Raw genomic sequence first — 26,778 nt, 5'->3', positions numbered from 1 at the left:
TACTATGGGAAGGGCTCAGAGGGCCACCTGCCCCTTAAGCCTTCAAACTCAGCCAGTTTCACTTTGCAAAACACTGAGATGGGTGCTGAGAAAGGCCCTGGATACAAGGCCAAGTGCAGGCTGGGGCTGGAACACGGGCCAGACACTTCCCCACCCTGCACTCTGGCCCCCACCCTGTAAGGGAAGGACTTCCATTTTCCCAAGGACTTCCTTGCTCCTCCTGCTGCCTTCACTGCTTACACTGCCCTTCCCCCACCTCTGCAATGCACCTTCCTCTTGGTCCAGGCTCCACTCAGCCTCCAGGACCTTCCTGCCACGCCCCCTCCATCCCAGGTTCTGCACTGCTCTGGGTCCCATGGCACCCGGCACAACTTCTGTCACGGGGCCTGGGACACTAAATGCATTCTCTGTCTGCCCTAGCTGGGACAGGGCCTGGTCTGACTTCTCCAATGGCCCCAGAATCCAGCACAGAACAAGTAATTAACAAAGTGCAGAAACTGCTGAATGAGTGAATGGAAAACTCTGCCAGGGCCTAAAACCAACTGCGGCGAGAATTAACTTCCCCAAAGCCCGAGCTCATCCCTTCCCTCGGTCTTCCTCACCCCTCCCTCAGGACTGGACACCCCCACTGGCCCTGGTGCCCAGCCTCTCCCTTTTCCTGCCCCCCACCCCAGTCTGCCAACTGGAGACCTGCTGGCCTGATGAAGTGTTTCCTTTGGCCTGAAGGGCAGTTTTTAAAATTGTGAACTAGTTGCCAATATTTTCCAGGAGATTGTACGTAACAACCCAAGAAGGCAGGGACCAGATCCGCTTGCTCAGCATGATAGCCCCAGCATGGAGCACATATAGGTTGTGGATGGATGGATGGATGGTTGGATATCCTGCTTGTCTTAAGAATTAGAAGATCTGACAACACAGGGTCTCTCTCCCTTCCCACCTAGTTTGGGCCCAGCGGAACAGGCCTTGCCTTGGGGCATACCCATTTCAAATGGCACCAGATTCCATGGGCAGTCATTATGGCCTGGCCTGGCCCTTGGGTCATAAGGATTTGTATCCACTCCCTCCCCACCAAGCTTATCAAAACAGAATCATCTTACAGCAGACCCAGCCCAAACGTCCCCTCTCCTAGGGGCCCTTAAGCCTAGAATAACTCTTTCCAGTCTTGCTCACATATAGATATATCCTCTTTCTCGGTCCCTCCCAAGAACTCTGAGTGAAGTGTGCCTGGGACCAGCTATTTTTCCCTTGACCATGCTCGTTGTGAGGTCTGCAGCCCCTTGGGGCCACTCACCCTTGGCCGAGGACTGGCACACACCACTTGAGTGAAAGGGGGCTTATGGAGTTCCAACCACTTTAACTGAGTGTCTAATGAGCACCAGGCACCACGCGAGGCATCGGGGCCCAGCCAGGAGCATCCACATCTGGTGGAGGGGAGCAGGATGTGGCTGTGGGAGCTCCCACTGTTGGCAGCGGCACTTACTTTCTTTGGGCACGAAGTGGATGAGGCGGCTCCTGACCTTCACCTGGGCGGGCTGGATCTGACACTTGCCGGGTGGTGCCCGTCTGCCGACACACAGGAGGTGGTGAGTCCCACCCTGGGAGCCCAGCCTGAGCATGTCCCTCTGACATGGCCCTCCCCCCTGCAGCTAGGCACAAAGGGGAAGGGCTGGGTGGGTGTGGACAGAAGCAACGGTGCCTTACGGAGCAGCTACTGTGTGGCCCGCAGCATTCCTGCTGCTTCATGCCTCCCAGACTCCGAGAGCCCAACCGCAGGACAGGAATCCCCTATAATGGCCCATCAAGTCACACTCAGCCTCTGCCTGGAGAGCACGTGGGAGGGCCAGTGGCTCACCCCTTCCTGGATCACTTCTAATTTGGAGCATGAAGTGTCCTTGGGATGTGATCAAATGTCACAGTCCTCTCCAGCCTGCCAGTCTGATTCCTATAACTTAACTACAGACAGATTCCTGCCCCAACCCTGGTCCCCAACTCCCACAGCCTTTGAGGAGGGTCTGTCCCTCTGGTTCTGGGACTTCTGGTGACACAGAATCAGGGAAAGGTTAAGTTGATTGAAAGAATAAAGCAGGGAGAGAGAGAAAGCCTTGAGGCAGGCAGCGGAACAAAGGGACCTGGGGGCCTTGGAGTGTGAGGCTGGAAAGAGCTGGGAGAGAAAAGACCCTGAGTAGAGCTGCCAAGGTTCTGAATTAGGTCTCCTTGGATGTCTTTGAGGGCACAAGTAAGGAATGGAATCCCATTTTAATGAGCTCTTGGCCGTAGATCTATGAGTCTTTGAATGAGACCGACCCTATTCTGTGACCAGCCCACATGGGTCCAAGACGTCAATGGGTTCCAGCAGCACAAGGGGAAAGCCTACGGGCCAAGGGAACCATGTGACCTGGGGTGGCTTTCAGACAGGTTTGGCAAAAGAGGAAAACGGAGTAGAGGTGTGGGCCTTTTCCCCTAGAGGCTGTAACACAACCAGGCACACCCACTCGTCCAAACTGCAGGAAGGGTGCACTGAACTCCAGTTAATACCCACACGCTTCACACTGACCCAGCAGAGTTTTGGTCCTTAAGGAAATTACATAAAAATGTCTGTTTTGCAAAAGGGTAATAGATATACCCAAAAAGGCCACAGTGGTTATGTTTGGGCGGCAGTGGGTGATCCCACCCCAGCCCTTCCACTTCCCGTTCTCTCATTTTCCAAATGTTCTGGGACAGGGCTCCTGTGCAATATGTTATGATGCAAAAAATTACATGGACTCCAAAGGAGAAAAAATGAAAGAGATGAGAAGGGTCAGGGAGGGAGCAGGGAAGGGGAGTCTGGCCCATTTGTGGCTCCACCGACCCACATGACCTTGAGCAGAACGCCCTGAGTCTCGGGTTCCCTCTGCTGCATGGAGGTAATGAGCCAACAAAATACTGCACATCTCAAGGAGGTGGTGGGTCTGAGGCAGCATCTGGCATGAATTAGGTGATAGTTCCTTTGAGAAGCACTCTTTTTTCTAAAAATTGGAAATAACCTACATGTCCGAGGAATGGATAAGGCAATGATGACCCAGTGACTCAACAGAAAATTATGCAGCCGTCAAAACCGAGCCTTTTTGAGGGTGATGTTGCAACATGGAAATGTTTATGCATAATAAGGGTAGACCAACGAAGAAAAATGCCAAGTCTGTCTGTGCTTCTCCACAGTGACATAAATCCAAAGAGGAATGAGACCTCAGGGAAATGAAAGGAGGAAGCACTTATGTTCTTCTGGATAACTAGTTGTGTCAATAATGAATAGATTTGTACTTTCAACAAAAAAGTGTGGTAAACAAGGAATGTCTGAGAAACCGTCACAGACCAGAGGAAGCTAAGGAGACATGATGACTAAATGTAATGTGGAAACTAGGTGGGATCCTGGAGCCAGAAGAGGACACTAGGCAAAACTAGAGAAATCCTTGTTTTATAAAGTGTGGAGTTGCCCTAACTTAAAAAAAAAAAGTGGGGAGGAGGAGGTATAGCTCAGTGGTAGAGCACATGCTTAGCATGCATGAGGTCCTGGATTCAATCCCCAGTATCTCCATTAAAAACTTAAAAAATTAGGAGGGTGTCGCTCAGTGGTAGAGTGAACAGGGTCCTGAGTTCAATTCCCAGCACCTCTGTTTAAAAAAAAAACAAATAAATAAACCTAAAATTATCTCCCCATCGAAAAAAAAAACACACAAAAAAAGATTTTTTAATTTTAAAAATTAAAAAAATTTTAAATAAAAAATTAAAATAAAATCTTAAAAATGAAAAATATGCGGCATTTAATTAATAGTCATGTATCAATTTGGTTCATTAATTGTGAAAAATGTATCATGATTATGTAAGACGTTAACAGTAGAAGACACTGGGTGAGGGATATATGGGAAACTCTGTACTACCATTGCAACTTATCTGTAAATCTAAAACTATTCTAAAATTTTTAGAAGAATTTTTAAAAAATGTGACGGTGGGGCCTGCCCTTACCCGACCCCACTGGTATCTCTGGTTTCCTCTGATCATGAGTAGAGCTGGTCTTTGAGGCTAGCAGGTTGGTTTTGAATCCTAGATCTGCCCCTTGCCAGCAGTATGAGCTTAGCTAGTTGCTTCCCCTCTCTGTGCCTCAGTTTTCTTATCTGAAAAATGGGGAGATTAATAACACCCACCTTAGGGAGTGGGAGAGGAGGAAAATGAGGTAATGGGGGTGGAAACTCTTGGCAGACAGAAGGAGCTAAGGCGATGCCATAGGAGGGGACTCACCTGGAGGGGTCGATCATTTTGTAGACCACCCCGTGTGCCGCTGTGGCACTCGGCATGCCTGTTGACATGAAGTACAGCTCCCCTTGGACAAGAAACAAGGCAAGGAGTGAGAACACTGCCTGGAACACCGTCCCCGCCAGCCCCATGCCCCCACCATGGCTCTGAGCCGGACCCCAACCTCAGCGAGCCACAAGGGAGATGCTCCAGGTCGGTGTAGCTCTCCAGTCCCTGGAACTGTAAACTGAGGCTGAGAAAGGTGTCCAGACATGCCCAAGGGCCTCTGCCACGCAGCCTCCTGGTCTGCCAGCTGCTCTGACTGGACCCATACAGGCTCTTGCCTCCTTCCTGGTGACCCGGCTCCACCCCTGGTTCCTGCCTGGGGTTCATGCCCAGCACCACACACACCTCTGAGCACAAATGAGGGCCTACTGCCTGCCTACTGTGTGACTGCGGGCACATGTGGCTCCCTGAGCCTCAGCTTTCCCACCCCAAAATGGGCGTGCTCCATAGGGTCGTTGTGAGGATGGAGAGACCAGACAGCCATGGCTCCATCGGTATGGACTAGAATTGCTGTTGTTATTGTCATCATCACCCAGGGGCCGGGGTCTGCTAAGTCCTTGGGGGCAGAGCCTCTCTCCACTCACCAGCAGGCCCCTCTGAAGCAAGTAGCAGGGACAGAAAAGTACGTGCTGGGGGAGTCCCTAGTGTGAGTCCCAGCCCCTGCACGTGGCCCCATGTGAGCTCCAGCAGCTCTAGGACCAGCCCCACTTCAAGCCTCAGTCTCCGCTACCTCTCCTGGCGGTATTAAAAATGCAGCAAGTGAAGTTATGAGCACCTGGCGCCATGGATGCCTCAGGGAATGTTCTCTGCTCTCTCCTCACCCTCATCCCGGCCGCTGGCCCTTGCTGCCACTGGTACCTATGCCCAGGGAATAGGCTTCATTATTCCTAATTTACAGACTAGAAAACAGAGGCTCAGAGAGGTTAAGTAACTTGTCCAAAGTCACACAGCTGGTGAGTGGTGAAGCAGGCCAGGAAATCAGGAACAGCACCGCCCCCAAGCCCACACTGATATAGGATACATGGTAGCTGGGAGGCCACATGTGACTCAATGGGATGGTTCAGCCATGGTAATATTTTCTGTCCTTATAAGAGGACAGCGGAGAGCTCTCCCAAGGTGGGGGGCGGGGGTGGTTTCCCCAAGGAGAGGCTGAGACAGACAGGGAGAAGGGAGCAAGGAAGAAGGCATGTCCCTGGCGACTGGTGCAGTCACGGAGGGCTTCATATGGTGGGGTCTGAGAGTCAGAGCCCAGGAAACCCGGGGGATTCCTTGATGGGGAAGGCTCTTGAGAGGTGACCCCCTGGGAACTGGGGTACATCAGCTGTGGCAGGGAGCTGGGGGCTGGGAAGGGCAGGATGCTGAGTGGTCAGTGGCCCTGGACCTTCTAGGAGCACCAGCCCTGCCTTGGTGGTGGGGGGCAATAAGCCCACAAGGTGATAATGCAGCTTGTGGGAGGGAGAGGGGTACCGTGGCAAGCAGGCCCCTGCCCAAGAGTCCATAGGCACAGCCACAAATTTGCGTGTAGCTTTGAGCCATCACTTCCTTCTCTGGGCTTCCTTCGGGAGAGAGGCCCTTGGGAGCAGCCACTATCTCCTCCTTGGCTGTGCAGCTCTCCTCCAACCTACACTCCAGCCCCTGGAGCACCTCAGGGCTCTCCACACACGCTGTTCCCTTGGCCTGATGCCCTTCCCTTGTCTGCCCTAGTTCAGGCTTGAGGCTCTGCTCCGGGAGACCTCTAGGGGCCAGGCTGGGTCCAGTGCCCCCTATCCTATGACTAGGCAAGAGAAGTCAGCCTCAGTTTCTCTGCCTGTAAAGTGACAGGATTGGATCAGGTGCACTCCAAGGCCCCATCCAGCCTAAATCTACAGGGACCCATGGCCCCCAACCCACTGCACAAGCAGGGAGCCCCCATCAGCTCTGCTGAGCCCTGCCCAGGGCCATGCTGCCCTCCTGGTCTCTGTGGTGTGGACTATTCCTAGAGGACACTGGGCCAGCAGAGGTCCTCATTTTGCAATTTGCAGCTGTCAGAAGATGGAGCAGAGACGCTGAGGCTGGAGGGAGCTGGGACAGATTTGTTGGTATCAGCCCACGGGTCTCTGTGCCTTCAGGGCCACCTGCCCAAGCTCGCCACATGCTGTCCCTGGGCGGTCTGTCTTTGAGGGGCCTCCTCCCAGCTGACCATCCCTCCGTGTCACTCAGGGGGCTGAGGAAGGGCCTCTGGGGAACTGCCCCTTCCAGGCCCTGCCCCTGGGCCTGGCTCTGGAGGGGGAGGAAAGTGGAGAAAAGGCACCCCTCCTTTCAAAACACGTTAACCCCCTACTGCCCGAAAGAAAGGGCTTCCCAGGGCCCAGTGGGCTTGGAGAGGTGGTGGGGGCTGGGGCTGTCCTTTTGAAAATTTAGATTCTGACGGGTGTCGTTTCAACAAAGGTTTCCCAGACTCAGGCCTGGGGGCTCTGGGCACTGGGCCCTGCAGGGGACACCTCTCGAAAGGCCCTGGGGTGGGCGTTGCCTAGTAACCTGGCCAAGCATCCACCGGGGCCCACTGGGAGCCCCTCAGCCTTTGTCCAGGGACAATCCTAGGGCCAAGGACAAAGGCAGGATCCAGCCCCATGGCCCTTCCTCCTCTCCCCTCCCCCTCTGTTCCTTGCATTGAAAACACAAGTGGCTGAATAGGGGACCCAGTAACCAGCAAGAAAGCGGTGCTCACTGCTGTCTAGAGACAATGTGGTTTCATTTATAGGCCCCAATACTTTTGCCATCAGGAACCCAGGGTGCTGGAGGTCCCTGGGGAGTCGCTCTCCCCACACCTGCCTGCATTTCCACCATCACAGATCCTTTCCTGGTCCCATAACTGCCCTGGACTCTTACCTGTGGTGTCACACTATCCCTGCCTAGAGGGGAGTGGGAGAAAGGGGAAACAGGAGACCACCACTCTCATCTTCCAGATGAGGAAATGGAAGCCCAAGTGAGAACTGAGACCCAAGCAAGATTCGAGCCCTCTGAACAGGTCACTCTCCAGCCTGAAGGTGATTTCAGGCCTGAGACACCATCCCAGGCCAGAGGGACCCACAGGGTGGTGGGTAGTCCCAGGCACGGGCAGCCTGGGTGGAGAGGCCTCAGGAGCCCTCACCGGCCTCGTCCTCTGCGAAGGAGATGATGTGCGGGTAGTAGTTGTTGATCAGGCCTGGAAACTGGCAGGTCTGGCCACGGCCCATGCAGATCTCGCTGTACTGCCACTGGCCTGTCTCCAGGTTCTCTCGGAGGGACATCAGACGCCTGCGAAGGAGGAGGGGCTGTGGGGTCATGCCTGGTGTGGTGCTCAGAGGAGCCCTGCCCACCAATCCTTCCATCCACTCACCTGTTACCCATACAACCAGGACCATGCATTATTTGCAAAGTCCAGTGCAAAATGAGCAGGCAGGTCCCTTGCTTAAAAGTATTGAGAATTTCAAGACAGTGATCGCAGAGCAGTATACCGGTGTGGGTTCTTCTGAGCATGGGCCCCATGCAACTGCATAGGCTGCATATCCATGAAGCCAGCCCTGCATGCAGTCTTTACTGAGCACCTGCTTTATACCCAGGGAAGTACAGGGGTGAATGAGACCAGAGTGGTTCCTGCACCCTTGGCTCAGCCCCACCCACTGACCAGCAAGAGGCAGACAGGAGCTGGCTTCCGTTTCAGAACCCTCCAAGGCTGGCCCAAGGGTCTGCCCGTGCTTTGGAGCTGTCTCCACTTCAGAGCATGAAATGGAGAATCAGGCATCTTCAGAATATGCTGATCTTGTCCTTCTCTCCCTTCTACACCTGCTAACCACCTACTGATGCTTTCAGGTCCTTCTCAGACGTCCCCTCCTCTGGGAAGCCCTCCTGACTGCCCCTGTGCTGGGCTTCCTCAACACTGGGCTCTCTGAGGCTGGACTTGAGTGGACCAAGTGTCGTTCTGTCTCCCCGACTTGGGTATGAGGTACTCTTCAACTGTTACTGTAGCCCTGGCACAAAGCCTGACCCAGCAGAGGGGTTTGGAAAATGTTGGCAAAATATGTTGAATTTCTGTGGTCAGGTGACTTGGGCACTCCTGGGGGATGGGAGGAGGAGGGTGGCAGAAGGTGAAAAGGAGAATCAGGGTAAATACAGAGGCTTTATCTAGACCCATTTTCCAGAAGGGATAACTGAGTCCCAGAGGCAGCCCCCAAGCTGGGAGAAGGATCCAGCAACCAGAGGCCGAGGTCAGGGTTCTCTTTGACTCCCACCGCAGGTGCAATGGCCGTGCCCACCCAGGCCAGCAGCCTGCAAGAGGTGAGCACTCTGCCAGCCTCGGGCTTCCTGGTTTCCTCTCCTGAGGAACCCTGTTCTGCTCTCACATGGAGACGGGAATAATTGAGAGCCACCAGATACTGAGCAGGTTCTAAATCCTAAGTGCTGTGTATGTACTAACCACCATCAAACAACCCTAGGAAGCAGGGATTATCATCATTCTGCAGATGAGGAAACTGAAGCACAGAGAGGTAACGTAACTGGCTCAAGGTCACATGGCTGATAAGTGCACCACGCTTGGGACACAGACCATCTCAGCTGTACTTTTCTTTTTTTTTCCTGTTTTTTTTTTTTTTAGTTGAAGTATAGTGGTTTACCATGTTGTGTGAATTTTTGGTGTACAGCATAGTGATTCATTTACACACACACACACACATATTGTTATTCTCAGCTGTACTTTTAAACGCCATGCCAGGTGTGTATCTTCCCTGGGTCTCTCTGGTCCTCAGTTTCCCCCTCTGTACAGTGGGAGACGGAGGTGGTCATCAGGCTCCATAAGCTCCCCTGGGGAAAGAGTCTGCTCCACAGCAGGCTTGGGAGGTATGTTCCTCCCAAGAGGAGGTGACTCATCCCAACACCACCCCACCCCCGCCACACATACACCCTCTAAGGGCTCAGTGGGTGGAGGCAGGGCTGCCGCAGAGCATGGGAATGAGGCAGTAAGGCTCCGTGGGGCTCCACAGTCAGACCCCCGCCGGAGCCCCGGGCGCCCCTTTCTCGGGCAGGGTGACCTCTCTGGCCACTTGGTGCAATGACAGGTCCTGGTTTCCCCAAGACCGAGATGGCCCAGAGCCTGTGAAGGGTGTTGTTCTTTCTCTCACCTTCCACCTCTGCCGTCCCTGCCCCCTTGCAGCCGCTGTCAGGCCACTTACCCGCTCATGAAATCTCCGAAAATGTAGAGTCCGTTCAGGTTGGGGTCCTCACAGCCCCGGTACACATAGCCCCCGGTGACCGACTTGCCCAGTTTGTGCGGGTAGGCGAATATCGGCAGCACATCATCTGCAGAGCGGGGAGAAGCCGCGGTGAGCAAAGCTCGGCAGGTGGTCCTGAGTCTCGCGCGGGGAGCGGGAGAGAGGCCCCCAGGAGGGCCCCAGAGAGTCAGCCAGAAGGCTTGGTGTGCAGGCGTCGGTGCACGGCCGCGCGGGAGGCAGATCCGGGGAGATAGGTCCCGGCGGCGCGGGGGCAGGGGCAGGGGGAGCGGCGAGGGGACGGGGCTGGCGGTCACCCAGGGAGGCGTTGGCGCACAGCTTGCGGTCGTAGCACTCGAAGCCCTCGCGGGCGCGCCAGCCGTAGTTGCGGCCGCGCTCCACCAGGTCCACCTCCTCGAACTTGTTCTGGCCCACGTCGCCGCAGAAGAGGCGTCCACGGCCCGCACCCGTCGCCGGGTCGCCGCGGTCGAAGGAGCAGCGCCACATGTTGCGCACCCCCAGGGCGTAGACCTCGGGCCGCGCGGCGGGGTCGCCCACGAACGGGTTGTCGGGCGGGATGCGGTAGAGCGGGCCGCGCTCGTTGCGGTTCACGTCGATGCGCAGCACTTTGCCCAGCAGCGCCGACCTGCGGGCGGGGTGGGAGAAGGCGCCGGCTCGGGGTCGCCCTGCGCCTGGGGGTCGGACACCGCGAGGAAGTGCAGGGGCCAGGGTCTCACGGCCAACCCAGATGCCAGGCGAGCCCCGGCTGAGGGGCCAGAGACCCCTGGGTCAAGTCCTCCTCAGCCTCTTACTAGGTGGTAACCTCATTCATCCATTCGACATTTTTCTTTAAATGAAGATACTGGAGATTGAACCCAGGACCTCGTGCATGCTGAGCAGGAGCTCTGCCACTGAGCTATTTCCCTCCCCACGCATCCACTCAACATTTATCGGGCACCTTCCTATAGCCAAGCCCTGTCCTAAGCCTCCACACAGCTACAGGGGCGAGCCGACTTCGGTCTCATCCACTGCACGACCAAAGTGATGCTTCATGGGGGACTCTGGCAGCTATTGCTGTGTTTCATCCCACAACAGACCTTTTCAATAGGGAGGTACTGTTATGATCCCCATTTTACAGATGGGGTTGCGGAGCTCAGAAAGGTCATAGGGCCTGGTTGCCACCAGCCTAGTAAATGGTAGGGCTGGGCTCCAGCCTAGGCAGCCGGGCTGCAGAAACTCAAGCTCTTTACCACACTCTCTAACCTCCCTGGGCCTTGGTACCCTCCTCTGCAATGTTAGGGTGGGCCCTCTCTTTCCTGCCTACTTACAAGGTTATGCCACAGGGTGAAAATGATGCAAGAAAAATCACTCCTATTGAAAGTTTTCCTCCAGCGCCCAGCATGGTGACTGGCAGGTAGTAGGTGCTCATGAAGTGTTTGCTGAGTGAATGAATGATTGCAGTCAAGTGTACCCTACAAGGGTACAGGCCAGGGCAGTGAGAGGGGAGAGAGAGAGCACTGCAGGGCCATCACAGCATGTTAGAGAGCTGAGAAGGCCTCAGTGGTGGTTTAGCTCACCCCACACTCCATATATACCACCCTGACCTCAAAGATGAGGCGACCCAGGTTCTGAGAGAGGGACAACTTGCCAGATGCCCCGGGCAGCTCTGGACTGGAAGCGCAGTCACTCCAGTGCACCATGCAACACCAGCTTCTGGGGCCCTTGGAGTGAGGAGGCCTCAGGATGTGCCCTCCAGAGTCAGGTAGAACAGGGTGCAGTGCCAACCTCCATGCAGCTACTGGGGGTGAGCAGCTTTTGGGTGTCATTCACTGCATGATAAAAGTTTCACATGATGGGGAAATCTGCATTGTGCTTAAAGATGTACTGGGGCGGGAGAGAAATAGCACAGTGGTAGAGCATACGCTTAGCATGCATGAGGTCCTGGGTTCAACCCTAGTACCTCCATTAAAAAATAAAAAGATGTAAAGAGGGGAACACACCCTTTCCATCTGTGATTTTTGATGCACCTACTTATGTATGTTTTTTTTTCCCTAGCTGTTAGCATTTTGGTGCACTCCCTCCAGGCTGATTTAAGGCAGTCTGCCCACTGGATGCTACTGTGCTCCCGGTCATTCTCATAGCATCAGCACCCAAGCGTTCCCCTCATCATTAGAGATACCTCACATGCTCCTCTTTCGTGGTGATAAAATGCTTCCTCCAACCTCAGTAGATGCCCCACAGTTAATCCCCTATTGTGGACTTCTAGGTTTTGCCCCAGTGAGTTGCTCTTATCTGCTCCAGCCTGCTCAGCCCCCAGCTCAGCCCCCACTACTCCCCAGAGCCCACACACCGAGCATCCGGCTTTGACATGTAAGTGGACATAACTCATAGCAGCAAAATAATGTTTTAAGTTCTGTCCAATTATCCACAGATCCTTAATTTCTATTTTCTCAACTTCATCTCAAAATACATCCCAACATGAGAAAGCTGCAATGATTCTTACACTATCACATATGAAAGCACAAGTCACAAATGGTGCACACTTTAATTACTGTAATCAACATCATACTCGCTATTTTTACTTTCTGGGCCAAGGGAGATTTTGTCATTTTGGCTAAGAGAATGGAGGAGGCAGCCCTGAGAGTCCTGGATATCCTTGTTTATACTCACAAGACTCTCTGAGAGTGTGTGTGTGTGTATTTGCGCACGTGCACGCGTGTGTGTGTATAAGCAGGGGAATGGTGGCAAGCCATCTGCTCAAGCCAAGAAGTGAGAAACTGAGAGCAAGACTATGCTTCAATTTCTGGGCCATCACAGGGGACCCACACTCTCCATTTGGTCCAGGAAGCACCCCTTACTTCCTCTGGCTCCAGCAATCTCATCTGCCCAGAAGCTCTGTGATGTCACTTCTCAGGTACCCATGACAACATGATCACCTTTATTCCTCATGCCGAGCCTCCCCTTGGAGATTACTGTTATTCCTCTCTAACTGATGAGAGGAAGTGACTGGGCTCCCCAGCTGGCTAGCTGCAGGCTGAGCTGCAGCCCAAAGCTCTTTTTTCACCCTACACTGCATGGCTGAGGAAGTAACTCCCCCTTCAGAACAGTATATGAACCAGGAGTAGGTAAACCAACCCGCCAGCCAACCCAATCAAAACATACTTGTTTTGGGCATTTCCAAACTTTCCAAACGGGTCTCCAGCCATCCCACCATCTCCAGTAAAGATGTAGAGGTATCCATCATCTCCAAAGAGCAGCTGGCCCCCGTTGTGGTTTGAGGCTGGTTCTTCAATCTCCAGGATTATCCTAAAAGAAGATTAAAAAACAAATAAAACAAAAGAAAGCAAAAAAAAACCCAACTCAGCCAAAAACACAAAACAAGATCACAGCATAAAACCTCCTCTCTCTGGGTTGCCTTTTCATAGTTGGAAAGACTTCCTATACTTTATAGCAGGTGATTTTTACAAGGACCTGGTAAGGTGGACAGGGATAATTCATGCCATTGTGCCAATGAGACCTAAGAGGCTCAGAGAGGTGGAGCAACCTGCCAAGGTCACACAGCCCATAGATAGCACAGCTGGGACTAGAACTCAGCTCTTCTAGCCTGGTTTAGTGCTTTTCCCACTGCTCCCCACTGCTAGCACCTGCCCTGTTACCATCAAGCAGAACTATTGACCCAGTCACTGCACAACCGGTTTCCTCAGCATTATAGCTATCCACACACCAGCCACTCAGGCTGAGCACTTCTGACACCCTTCCTCATTTGTTCTGTGCTTAACTTTTAAGGTGGGCTGGATGGTGTGGGTTGTACTTGTCTCCACACTTACTCCTCAGTGACCTCCCTTACTGCCATGGTGGGCCCTTCCACCATACTGCTGGCCAGCTGACTTCCGGTTAGGCTGGAAGTCAAGAGGAAGAGAGAAGCCACATTTCCCTGGCTTCCGGTGCTGCCTCCAGAAGCAGTGGTTGCAGGGAGGGCAACAAGTGGCGAATGTGGGCTCCTGGGTTTCTGCCCAGACATCTGGGTACCAGCAGGGGCCAACTCAGCAGCATAAAGAACTTTTGCCTTTTGCTCATCTAGCTTACTGCAGGAACTAATCTTTAGTTCACGTGGCCTTCCCCTTTTCCCTCTCCAGCCCTTTTAGTATCTTTGTAGCTAACTCCCAGTGTTAAATTCCCTCTGACCGAAATGCCTAGGCCGGTCTAGATTTTACAGGATTGGTTGCTGACTTGCCAATCCCTTACTAGTACAAATGAGAAAAATGGACATACAGAAAGGTCAGTAACTTGACCCCAGGACTTTGGACCTTCAGAGCCAAGATCAGAAGCCTTTCTATTGTGAGGCCAACACACACGACTTGGTGAGCCATACACAACCCCCAACTTGGTCCTCCATGGAGAGGACAGTATGAGCTGTTATCCATCTCCCATTGGGATCCCAGCCCTGAGAACAGACACTGATAGCTGATTCACGCAAGCCTGACCACTCACTCCTGGCCCTGCCCTGAGCCAGGAATACCTACTTCTCCTGTAGTCAAGTTCTAGGCTTATACTTGTGAAATCCCCACAGGACCCTTGCTGACCCTAACTCAGAAATATGTTCATCCATATACTTTATGTTCCACCTTCAGTCTTCATCAGGAATCAATTTTTAAAAGTCACCGTTGAAGATACATCCATTCTGTCCCTCTGTCTCCCCTCTGTGAGATCCATGTGGTAAACTTGCCCTCTCTTGGAGAATTGGTTGTGCAGCCTCATGTAAGATAATGAGAATTATGCTTTCTCCTTTTGTCCTGGCTGCCAGGAAGCTCACTGACAAAATTTATGCTAGATGACTAAATCTACATTAGACCTCACATTAGCCAGCATATGTGATTCCTTCTTCTTTTTATATGCTCAATGTCAAGATTTTACAATTGTATCAAATTTATGATATGCCTATTTGCCCTCAAATCCAGTCCTGGCCCCTGATCTCCCCCACCACCCCACCTTACCTGCTCTCTACTTCAGGGATCAGCTCTTACAAACTACATTCCCCATGCTCCTTGCCTAGCTGGCCTCCAGCTAGGTTCAGCCAGTGGGAGGCATTGGCAGGAGATTGGAGGGCAGGAGGAAGGAAAACACTGGGGAATTTCTCCCTCTTTCCCCCTGTGCCTTAGGTAGTGTCTTAGCAGTAGCTGCACCCTCAACCTGGCTCAGGCCCACCATGGTTCCAGCTTCCACGAAGTGGCCCCAGCTCAGGGCCTCCCAGAACCCACTTTGTCCTCCCAGCCCACTAGGTGGACACAGCTCCCTTCAGTTGTTAAACTCTGAGCTGTCTCCCTTCTTTCCCAGGTTGCTCTTTCATCAATTCTAACACCCGAGTAACTAATTCCCAGTATCAAATTCTGCCTATTTGAATTACCTGGTACAGGATTTGGTTTCCTATTGGACCCAGACTTACATGCATGGTCTTAATAATAGAGTCAGGTCAAACCTATTTTGAATACAGTTGGGGCAAAATGGGTACACAGAGAGCAGGCTGCGTGTTGTTGTTGTTGTTGTTGTTTTTATTGGGGAGGGGGAACTAGGTTTGTTTATTTACTATTATTATTTTTCTAATGGAGGTACTGGGGATGGAAGCCAGGACCTCATGCATGCTAAGCGTGGGCTCTGCCGCTGAGCTATACCCTCCCCACCAAGGCTGAGTGTTGAGAGGAGCAGAGGTCTGGAGGCGAGGAATGGATAAACCTGTTGGGGCTGGGGAGGGGAGCAATGCCTGGGGGCAGAGGGTCCAGGTGAGAAGCAGGAGGTGGGGTCAGGTGTGCCCTGGGGCCAGAGCTAGGCTGGTGGGATCAGTGGGTTGGGCCTGGGAGGGAGACAGACCAGAGCTCCAGCTCTGACACTTCCTAGCTGTGAAATTTGGCAGTCACGTCGCCTCTCTGAGTCTCTACTTCCTCATCTGTAAAATGGGGCTGCATGAGGGGAGAGGGTATAGCTCAATGGTAGAGCACATGCTTAACATGGATGAGGTCCTGGGTTCAATCCCCAGTACCAACCTTGACCAAAAAAAAAAAATTATATATATATATATATATGTGTATATATACACATATATATATATATATAAACTATAGTTACATGGTATTGATTTTCTTTAAAAAATAAATGCATGAATAAACCTAATTACCTCCTCCCCCCTAAACACCCCCAAATTTTAAGACAAATAAATAAAAGGGGGCTGTATGAGAACCAAAGGAACTGAACTAAAGTATCTGATCCAAACCTATAAAGGAAAAGAATCTGAAAAATATATATATTCTTTGCTGTATATCTGAAACCCTGTAAATCAACTACATTTCAATTTTTTTTTAGTATTTTCTTTTCTTTTTTAAAATATATTTTTGTTTTTATTTATTTGTTTTTGCTTTGCGGGGAGGTAGTTAGGATTATTTATTTTTGATGGAGGTACCGGGGATTGAACCCAGGACCTCGTACATACTAAGCACCCGCTCTATCACTGAGCTATACCCTCCCCTCAACTATACTTCAATTTAAAAAAATAATAATAAAATAAAAAACAAAGTACCTGATCCAGGAGTTGGACACGACCCTGTGATGCCCGTTCGACAACGGCTTCTACCCTGACCCCAGAACATCGGGTTCAGCCCCCTCATCCGGCTGATGTTCAAATATTTCACAGCCTGTGCGGCACACAAGTCGGACTGGCCACACGTGGTCACACGGGTGCCCACCCCAGCTCACGGCCGGGTTTCAGCCCTGCCCCCACCCGGCCTGGTTCCCCCGGCAACCACCTCTCCGAGCCGTGGTCCACGGTGTTGACGTCATCCTCCGAGACCCGGAACTCGCTGATGCGGATCCACTCTCGGAAGTCGTCGTCGCCCACGGAGTAGTAGACGTAGAGCTTGCCGTTGTGCCGGAAGCCGGGGTGGAAGGCGAGGCCCAGGAAGCCCCGCTCGTCGCCCTCCCAGGGCGAGGTGAGCACCGCGCGGCTGATGTTCAGGAAGGGCTTCTCCAGCCGCGAGCGGTCGGGCAGGTAGGCCCACACCAGCCCCACCTGCTCGGCCACAAAGAAGCGGTGGGTGCCGTCCCGGGCGTGGACCATGGCCACGGGGTTGCGCAGCCCATTGGCCACCTCCTCCAGGCACAGCTGCAGGCAGCCCTTGGCGTCGGCCACCACCCGGCCCAGGTTGGAGTTGAGGTTCTCGTTGACCAGCAGGCGCGGAAAGCAGTAGTCCTCGTCGTCCAGGGACAGGTAGCGGCAGAACTTGGCGCGGTTGCCCTCCAGCGCCCAGAGCTCGCGATCCGGCGAGAGGTGGCGGAAGAGACCCCGGCATGTCTGCCACATGTCCAGGCAGTAGTCCTCGCAGAGCCCCGGCACCGTCCGCAGGGGCGTGGACGGGTCCTCTGCGTCGTAGAGGTGGGCTGCGTACGGCGAGCATTCCTGCAGAGACAGGGACCGCTCAGGGATGCTTTGTGGTGGCACTTATGAGCTGTGGGATCTCGGGCAGATCACCCCCATTCCCAGACCCTCAGGCTGCTGATCCGTAAAATGGGGATGAAGCCATCTGTCCCTTGCCACCAACTGTCTCAACTAGGGCAGCAGCTACACCCGGCCTGTAGCTCCTTGCCTTCATTCTCTCTCTCACATCCCTTCCGTTAGAACAAATAACCACACGATTACCACTACTACTCCTAAAGGCATCAGCAGCTACTCTTGAGCACCTGCTGTGTGCCAGAAAGGTTATGAGGCACTGTGCTTCCTCCTCCCTCTTCCTGCATGATTCTCTCCTTCCCTTTTTTCAGATCCCTACTCAAAGGGCTCCTGTGGGGAGGTCTTCCCTGACCCCCCCCCATCCATCATCCTGTTTTCTCCTGGCCTCTGACTTGGCTTAAAAAAAAAAAAGCCCAAATCTTAACATTCCCTGTTTGTATAATGAAAATCCACGTGTTTCCATGTTTATTGTCCATCTTCCTGGAAACATAAATCCCACGAGGGCAGGAGTTTTGCCTGTCTCGGTCCCTGCCACATCCCACAATGTCTCGCCTGTAGGAGGACCACAGTGGATACCTAGGGACCGTGCTGAACACTGACTCCCCCTGGCCAGCCCTTACCTGGGAATAAGTGCTCCTCTTATTCCTTCACAAGGGAGAGAGTGCTACAGATGGGGAGACTGAGGTGCGGGCACCCCAGGGTCATTCAGGGCCATTCAGTCAGCGTGCAAGACTCTGTGTTTGATCTGGGGCTGACCCCGTTGTCCCAGCACCTGGGAGCATGTGCACATGCGTGAGGGCGTAGATTTTGCTCATGCCCACGTGTCCCCCTGAGCGCCGGGACCCCTTCCTCCATCCCTTAGTCACTCTGGGCTCAGCCCCTCCCAGGGAGGGCCCTGGGGTGGTCCTCTACTGCCAGAGCTGCTTTTCTGTGACATAAGTGAATCAGATCCCCTTGGACACCTCTTCAGACCCTCTTGACCTCACTGGTCCCTTTTCCAGCTCTGCTGGGCTCTAACTTCACAGGGCAAAACCCACCAGCCATAGCTCACCCCTCACCTCCCACCACAGCTTCCCCAATGAGGAGGCTCTTGGGACTCCACTGGGTACGGAATGTGAGTTAATGTCTGATGTGGCAAACCTCTGACCCCAGGAGAAGGCAGCTGATGGATAAATTGCTCTGCCTTCCTCCCTGCCCAGGACAGCCCTGATTCGCGGTGTGTGTGATTTCTTGGAACCGTGGTCTCATCGGGTCAAGCATCAGTCACATTTGGCAGCAGCCAACTTGAAACTACATCCTTGACTGGGCTCTCCCTCTGGCCCTGTCACTCCTGCTTACAGCGCCCATTCATCCTAATAAGGAAAAACGCCGCCAGCCTTGTCCCAGGTTCTGCTTTCTGGGAACCCAGGCAGAGGCAACAAATGGGACCAGGCCTCTCCCAGCTTCAAGCCCCAGGACCCACCACCTGAGAGCTGAGGCCTCCGCACCCCAGGCTCCCTGAGGACCTCCCTCGGCTAGAGCCTCTGCCCTGAGCATATGTAGTTATTTATATGAGTCTGATACACACCCCCTCCATCAGGAGTTCACCAAGCCAAGGCCTGGTCTGACTCAGCCCTGGGTCCCTGGACGCCTTGGAGGATGCTCTCCCTACAGTAGGGGGAGTGCAGACAGGCGCATGCTCCCCTCTCATAGGAGGGGCCAGGCTGGTTCCAGTAGGAGGCCCCCAGGGGCAGCGGGTAGCAGGCTGCCCTCCTGGCTGTGTTCTCAGGCTCCTGGCCAGGGGCCGTTCCCACCTCCCATTACACAATTGAGGCTTTTGGTCATACCATGGCCTGTGTTCCTGGCTCCTCTGCTACTGTGGGGCTGAGAGCCACCTGGTGACTTGCTTGAGGGTCTGGTCAGTATTGTCCCAGGCCCAGACAAGGATACAGTGTTTTACATGCCCCTCTTGGCCGGCCAGTGGGCCAGACTGCCAGGCCCAGGCCTCTGTGCAGTGCCACCTGTCCCACAGTTCCCCTCGAGCCTCCTGTGAGTCCAGCTAGCAGCTGAGGGTGGACCAGGGAGGGTCTGTGTGCACCCGCCTCATTTAATCTCTGTAACGTAGGGTCACTGTGATTCTTACTGTATAGGTGAGAAACTGAGGCTTAAAGGAGGCCATGTGCCAAGAAATGGCCAAGCGAGGGCTCAGACCCAGGCCTCATGATGCCCAGACCCAAGCTCTTTTCAGATTAGTCAGCAAAGTTTCATTCAGCAAGTGTTTACTGGGTACCAGCTGGGTGCCAGGCACTGTCCTCAGCTCCAGAGATGCCATGGGAAGAAAAACAGACTTCTGGGAGCCAATCTGAGTGCCCCTCACTCATCAAAACCCAACCCAGAACTAGAGAGGGGGCAACGAGGGCCTCCAGGGTGCCAGGTTGGAATTGCAGCATCCATGCATCAAACCACTGGGTCCAGCCAACCCTCGCTCATGACCTAGGTACTCTTGCCTACACGGTACAAACCTGGTGCGCAGACCAGAGTAGCCCAGAAGCAGGCAATGATAAAAGGATGCCATGATTGCTGCTGGCAAGGAGGACGATCAGAAACTAGCCTCATGGTGGTCAGTGGAAGGGGGACGGGGTGGCAGAAGACCCTCGGAAAACCAAACCAGTGTCACACTGCTCGCTGTCTGGGCCATTCAGCACAGAGGCAGACAGTCTGCCCATGTTACTGCTCCGAGGTTGCCGCTATGCAGTCACTGACACTCATGACCCATGGTGCTGGGTCCCAAAGGCTTCTTACGTCCACCATCTATTCCTCAGGAAGTCTTAGGACACAATATTCTCTCACAGGACGTTCCTTCCTTGCCCACTTCCGCGTCTGGCAAACTCCTATTCATGACTCAAAGCCTAACTCAAAAGTCTTCCCTTATCCTTCTATTCTCTCAGGCTCTGACTCCCCCAGCCGTCGTGAACGCTCTCACAGCTCCCTGTCCCGATGTCGGACACATTTCCCAAACCGTAACCCTGCAGCCTGCAAGGTGAGCTCTCCGCTTCTGTCACCTCCCCAGTGCAAGGCGAGCTCTCCACTTCTGTCACCCCCCACCCCCAGTGCAAGAGATGGCTCGGCTGGGGCTTAGTTTCTCTCTGTGTGTCTGTCCGCCCTATAGGCTGTGGGGCCCTCCAGGGCAGGGGCCCCAGGGCCCAGCACATGGTGGGGCTTCAAGACAGCAGGTGATTTGGCAAAGTGATGCAAAAAAAAGGGCTTTGCTGTCAGAGCATGTTGGAGACTGAGTCTACCATTCCCTGAGTGATCGGGGCAAGTTCCTTAACCTCTCTGTGCCTATGTTTTCATCTATAAGCGGGAAAAGCCCATACAGTTATTGAGTGGAATAAACTGAAACGATGCATGTGTTTGTTGAGCAAATGCTCAAACAATACAGGCCATCAAGAGGCAACTCAGGGGCTCACAGTCTTTAAGGCATTACCCTGCTGTGACTCCCTTTGCCTGGCAAAGCAATAAAACTGTTCTTTTCTGTCCTCCCTGCTCCCCCCCCCAACACAAAAAAAGGCAACTCAATGTTCCCTCCTCCAGGAAGCCTCCCCGGACTTTTCCAGGGAGAGTGGGCCTTTCTCACTCTGCCCTCCTAATCATCCTCAGGAAGCCTTTTGCCCATTCTGATAAATGCCTGTGTCTGTCTCTTGAACTGAACAAGGGAACTTTTGAGGCTGGGCTTGTAACCGGCCAACTGCCTTGGGGCCCAGCACCCAGCACAGGGCCAACATCTAATGGGCTCCAGGGAAATGTCTGCCCAGCACATGAGCCTGCAGAGCATGTTTCGCACAGACTTCTATCAGAAACCAGGCTTTGGTGACTTCAGGCACTTAGAGAGGCCATCTCAGTTACACAGGAAGTTCATTATGTGGAATGGCTCACGTCAACCTAGGACCTAAGCTGCCATGTGTCACAAGCTGTCTTCGCTCCTCCTGATAACACAGGCATTAGATGAATGAGGGCAAAGCCCCAGGAAAGGTCTGAAGGGGCCAGGAGGGACTACTGCCTTCCAGCTGAAGAGCATTCTGGGCATCTGGAGGAGCTGTGGGTGCCAGATGGGGGCAAGTTCTGGGAGGACTGTGGGCACACGCATGGTTTCATGGTCTCTCTCCCCTGTCTGGAGTCCAGGCAGCTGTGAATGCCTGAATGCCCTCATTGAAAAAACTTGTAAATAAGGCCCCCCGGCCACCTCCCCTGGTAGAAATCAGGAGGTCCTAGATCCAGATGCAGCCTTGGCTCCCAGAGAATACTGTCCTCCATCCAGTGCTCCCCCACCCTCCAACAAGGCCCTGCCAGGGAAACCATAACCTGGCCTTGGCTACACTCACCAAGCTCTCTCCAGACATGAGGTCACTCCCAGAGACGCTTGGGGGAGAGGAGCTAGCGGCCATCCCACCACTGATTGCTCAAGGCCAGGTCATGCTGGGAAGGTTCCCAAGGAGAGAGGGGAGCCTCCTGCCAGGGGAAGGGTAGCAGGACTGACTCTTCCCTTCCTCCTCCTCAGACCTGCCCACCTTATGAGCCCTGCTGAGCCTGGCACATAGTAAATGCTCAATAAAACATGTAGAGTAGATGCATGAACTCTGCTGTATGACCGGAGTGGGAAGACCACAGGACCTGGTCCCCAGTGAGGGTGGTGGCCTCTTGACCAGACCCTTCTGGCTCCCCTGAGATGCACAGTTCAGAGGCTCAGCAGAGTCCACCAAAGGCGAGCCCTTTGCATTCTGGAGCTCCCCAGCGTCCCTCTCCTCGTCTGCTCCCAGCCCCTCTTATTTCCTGCCTTGACAAGCCACTCACATTGTCAGTGAATGTAGGCCATGGCCACCGCTGGGCTGTGTGACCACCAGGTAAGTCCCTGCCTCTCTGGGTCTTCTCTGAATCGGCCTCTCGGCCCCATTCAGTCCCCTGCCCAGGCTAGGGAGGCACTGGAGAAATCCAGTGGGAATCGTCAACAGAGCCCTGAGTATGTGTCATTCAGTCTGCATGGCAACGCTAGGGGAAGCTCAGATGGCCCCCATTTTGAAGATGATGCAACTGAGCTCAGTGATGACCTGCCCAGGGCTGCAAAGCCAGGAAGTGGCAGAGCCAGGATCGAATTCTAGTAGGTCCGACTCCAGGCCAGCCCTCCTCGCCCGTTCCCACCAGTGCCAGCCCCTGCTGGGTGAGGCTAGGACTTGGCTGGACGGCTCCACCCAACGGTCTTCTCGCTGCCCAGGTGCTGGGCCAGGGCCAGCCTTAGGGCTTCCCAGCCTTGACCCATTACCCACCTGGGGTTCCAGTCAGGTACTCTGGAATCAGGAAAATGAACAGCTGAGGCACAGTTGATGTGGGCAGAAGCTGAGGCTCAGAGGGTCATGGGGCTGCTAGGTTTCCCCAAAAGGATGTCACTCAGACAGTCTTGAAGTGTGAGAGTGCCTCCACTGGGTGTAGGCACCATCCCAGGGAGAGGGCACAGCACGAACTGAGGTGGGGTCCCGAAGCGCCTGGGGCATCGCAGGACTAGCTCACCCAGGGTAAAAGCTCGGTGCACATCAGGGTTCCAGAGGAGGGAGGGGCTCTCAGACTCCTCCTTCAGGGCGGGAGAGGGGTGCTCACTGGGAGCTGAGCATGCCCTCTGCCGGGCTCTGCGGCTCCCACCTCCCTGGGGGCAGCTCTGGGGAGCCCTGAGGAGGACAAAGACTTTCCACCCCGGTCCTCCGACAGGGCGGGGCTCTCCAGGGGCCAGAGCACGGGGGGGTGGGGGCTGTCTTTCGGCGGTCCGGGGGCAGAGGAGCTCCCTCCCCAGAGGGAGTAATGACATCATCAGGAGGGGAAACTGAGGCCCAGAGAAGGCCCAAGTCACAAAGCTAATGACAGCAAAGCCCTGAGCCGTCCCAGGATGCCCGTCTCCCCTGCCCCGTGCCAAGTTACTCCGGCTGGGGGTCTCGGGTTCCAAAGCCCGCTGCCCACTCTTGACCGTCGCCCAGTGGGGTTGCCACCGCCACCTCTCTCACCCGCGACCGAGGCCCCCGGCGCGGCCCCCGGCGCGCGCGCCCTCCCGCCGCGAGCCCCGCACAGCCGCCCGCGCGCCCGCTCACCTGGCACAGCAGGTCCAGCGCGTAACCGGCGCACTCGGCCCACACGGCGGCGTCCACGCGCGCCGCCAGGGCCGCGAAGCGGCGGGCCAGCGCCGAGTCGTGCTCGGGGGCGCAGCAGCCGAAGGCCGAGTACTGCGCGCAGAAGCGCAGCGGCTGCGGCGGCCGGAAGGGCGGCCTGAAATCCAGGCACTGCGGGTGCGCCGCGGCCCCGAGCGCCCGCAGCGCCAGCAGCGCCAGCAGCGCCAGCAGCGCCCGGGCCCCGGCCCCGGCCCGCCGGCCCGCCATGCCGCCGGCCCGCTCCGCCCCGCTCCGCCCCGGCCCGGCCCGGCCCGCGGAGGAAGAGGCGGAGGGAGGGCACCCCCGGCCGGCGCGGCCCCCGAGGAGCCGCCGACCGCGCACTGAGCGCCCGCCTCCCGCCCCGCCGGCACCCTCCCTGGGCACCCGCCCCGCGGGGCCTCTAGTCTGGGGACCTCCCCGGCCAGGGGGCCACCTCTGGTCGGGGATGCCCCAGTGGGACTGAAGGAAGAGAGCGAGGTGTGGAACTCGGAACACGCACGACCTCTGTTCCCGCTGTTCGGGCAGCCTCTTCCTCCTGGACTGGGCGTCTTTCTAAACACAGTGGCAGTGACCTGGCCTCTTGGGACCTGGGTGAGGACTGTTTCCCTTTTCTCTGGGACATGGCTGCCTCCCCGCCGCGCTATTTAGCCCGGGAGGTAGATGACCCCCCTCCCCCCGCCGGAGGCCTGGACCCCTAGATTCCAGTCCTACCTCTGACTGGGTCAGGGGAGGGCCACGATGGAGCACGTGGTGGGGAGTTCTCACAGAATCACTTAAAAAATGGGAGTGCAGCAGTGTGAAGGGCTGGTGGTGTTGCCCTGGGATTCACAAGGAAAAGTGAAACCTAGGCCCAAAGTGGGGAGGGAGGATGGGACAGCCTCCAGAGTCCACTCTTGGCCCCCAAGCCAGGCTTCGTCCCTTTCTCCCCTCCTGGGCTGGCAGATTCCCTACCACCTGGGACTGCTGGGTCTCCTCCCTCCCACACCTGCATACCCCCTGGGTGGACATCTGGCTCTCCATCCTGCAGCTCCTGCCTCTGCTTCGGCCCTGTATCACCTACCTGGGTTATGGGACCAGCTCTCCCAGCAGGCCCATGCCTCCCCTACCTCCCCATCACCACCACTCCACAGAGCCAGAGAGGATTTTCTGAAAGGCAAATACCATGGGGTCCTTCCACTGCTGACCAGGCCTGGGGCCTCTCAGAGCCCAGGGCAGTGGTTTGCAAACTCTCTTGAGCAAGCCACCTCCTAAAATGGAGCTTCTGAGACCCAGAGATTCTGATGAGCCCCCCTACAAAATTCCAATGCAAGAAATTCTGAGATTACTCTTTGAGCAACCCAAGTATATAACACAGAGAGCAGGCTGGGGTGCAGCCTCAGCTCCCATGGCCTAGACATGACTCCCTACACACACACAGCCTCACCCATCCCAGAATCTCATACCACCAAACTGCTCCCCCCAAGGCACTCGCTTCTCCCATGGAGAATGCCTTTCTCCATTTTCTCTGTCTGGTAAACTCCTATTTGGCCTTCATGGCCCCAACTCACACACCCATCCTGGGCAGGTCTCTTTGAGCTGCCCTGGGGAACTGGATCTGTGTCTCTGTACCAGCCCTTATGGCAGAACTAGGGGTAGATTCATTTCTGCTCTCCAGAGTCTGTGACTTGGGCCTGAGCGAGTGCTGCATAGAGTCAGGGTGTCCACAGAAGATCAAACATCTCTAAGTATTTAAAGGAGGGGGAATTTAATGCAGAGAATTGATGACCAAGAAGCCATACAAGGGACAATGAGGCAACCTTGAGACTAGCAACAGCAGGAAGATTCTGCAAGTCCTTGGCAGAGGAACAGCAGGCAGTGTTACTGAAGGCAAGGAGCTAAGCTCACCCCAGTGGGCTGGAGCTGGAGACAGCCCCTATCAGAGAGTCTGCCTGAGACAGAGGGAGAGAAATACTCCAACTTCTCCCTTCCTCCTGCCCTCCAGCTCCCACCAGTGCCTTCCACTGGCCGACTCCTGCACACAGTCTGAGGAGGGGCACCTGTGATGGCCCCTTCCTCCCAGCCTGGAGTCAGACAGGGTGATGACACCTGTCTCAGTCTGTTTGGGCTGCTATAACAAAATACCACAGACTGAGTGGCTTATAAGCAAGAGAAATGTATTTCTCACAGTTCTAGAGGCTGGAAGTCCAAGATCAGGGTTGGGTTCTGGTGACGGTTCTCTTCCTCATTGTTCTGTCCTCATATGGCAGAAAGAGAGGGAGAGAGAGCAAGCTGGTGTCTTTTTACAAGGGTGCTAATGCCACTCGTGGGGGCTCCACCCTCATGACCTAATCACCTCCCAAAGGCCCCCACCTCCTAATACCATTGTCTTGGGGGTTAGGATTTCAACCTATAAATTTCGTAGGGACACAACCATTCAGACCATAATAATAACATATCAACACAGGGCCCTGGAAGAGGTGTACAGGGATGGGAGGGCAGGAGGGACACAGAGCCTGGGCCGTAGCCATGAGCTTTGAGGACAACCTCATCAGTGCCCAGTGTCATGCCCGCAGGAGTCTCTGGAGCTGGCCAGACACCTGGGCATAGTCTGAGGCCAGCTGTTTGGTGTCCTGCTGAGCCCCCAGCCTCACCTGGGTGGAAAACCTCCTAGAGGTTTGTTCATTAGTTCATTCAACAAACATGTATTAAGCAGCTTTGAGACACTAGGCGTGAGAGCCCTCTCCGCACTTGGCTGTTTTCCGGCGTGCAGGGCTGTCTGACCTCAGAGAAGGCCTGATGCCTGAGGTCATGGACAGAGAGGCTTGGGGACCCAGAATCATCTGACTGGTCCTCATATTTGCCAGGGTCCCCAACGCTCTCATCTTTACAGATCTCGGCAGCACGGACACGAAGCCTTCGTCCTGAGGCCCACTCTACAGAAGAGGGGACCCAGGCCGCATCACGCAGTGGGCTGCTGCTTGACAGCCCGGGTCTCTGGTTCCTCCCAGACACGTAGGAAACTTGGAAGTTGTCAGTCTTGTCTTGCCAGTAAGAGAAAGCCTGACAAGGGGGAGGGTATAGCTCAAGTGGTAGAGCACATGCTTAGCATGCATGAGGTCTTGGGTTCAATCCCCAGTACCTCTGTTTAAGAAAAGAAAAAGGCTGAACAAACTGCCAATCAGTGACTTTTCCTGGACCTTGAGAACTAAATTCCGTGCGTCCACCACTACCCCACAATCTGGAGAGGCCAGCGAATCCGGAGTTCCAGCCGTGATCTGCTGACCTGCAGCCAAAGTTGCAGAAGTCGCAATAGCGTGAGGCTGAGGAACCCCTGGGGGTGGGGGTGGGGGTCTCGGTCTGAAGGGGGAGGGCGTAGTTTTGTGATTTTACCTCTAGGAATTTCCTCAACCCCCCTCAGAGCTCTTGCAGGAGGAGGGGAAAGTTGCCACTGTGAAATAGTCCCCCGGCAGGCTGGTAAGGCTCACTGGGGCCTCACCCACCCCCGGAGAAGGCGTTTCCCCAGCTCCAGCCCCCTCTAGCCTGCCTGTCTTACCTACGAGGGGTAAAAGCTAAGAAACACTAG

The 26,778-nt window shown here is 54.8% G+C and overlaps 1 protein-coding gene across 1 annotated transcript in view; it reads right to left on the bottom strand.

Moving 5' to 3' along the window:
• HHIPL1 (HHIP like 1) overlaps nucleotides 1–23,478 on the bottom strand; it is a 29,261-nt gene extending 5,783 nt beyond the window's left edge. Inside the window, exons 1-8 of the mRNA XM_072963698.1 lie at nucleotides 23,160–23,478; nucleotides 16,349–16,998; nucleotides 12,717–12,860; nucleotides 9,872–10,200; nucleotides 9,519–9,645; nucleotides 7,463–7,608; nucleotides 4,273–4,354; nucleotides 1,481–1,563 (exon numbers count right to left, since the gene is read on the bottom strand). Of these exons, the coding sequence (XP_072819799.1) occupies nucleotides 1,481–1,563; nucleotides 4,273–4,354; nucleotides 7,463–7,608; nucleotides 9,519–9,645; nucleotides 9,872–10,200; nucleotides 12,717–12,860; nucleotides 16,349–16,998; nucleotides 23,160–23,444 (1,846 nt within the window). The 5' untranslated portion in view covers nucleotides 23,445–23,478. The remainder of the gene's footprint in view (nucleotides 1–1,480; nucleotides 1,564–4,272; nucleotides 4,355–7,462; nucleotides 7,609–9,518; nucleotides 9,646–9,871; nucleotides 10,201–12,716; nucleotides 12,861–16,348; nucleotides 16,999–23,159) is intronic.
• Between the last annotated feature and the right edge of the window lie 3,300 nt (nucleotides 23,479–26,778).

This window comes from Vicugna pacos, chromosome 6, assembly GCF_048564905.1.
Source record: "Vicugna pacos chromosome 6, VicPac4, whole genome shotgun sequence".
Lineage (NCBI taxonomy): Eukaryota > Metazoa > Chordata > Mammalia > Artiodactyla > Camelidae > Vicugna > Vicugna pacos.
This window is presented reverse-complemented; position numbering and strand designations above follow the sequence as displayed.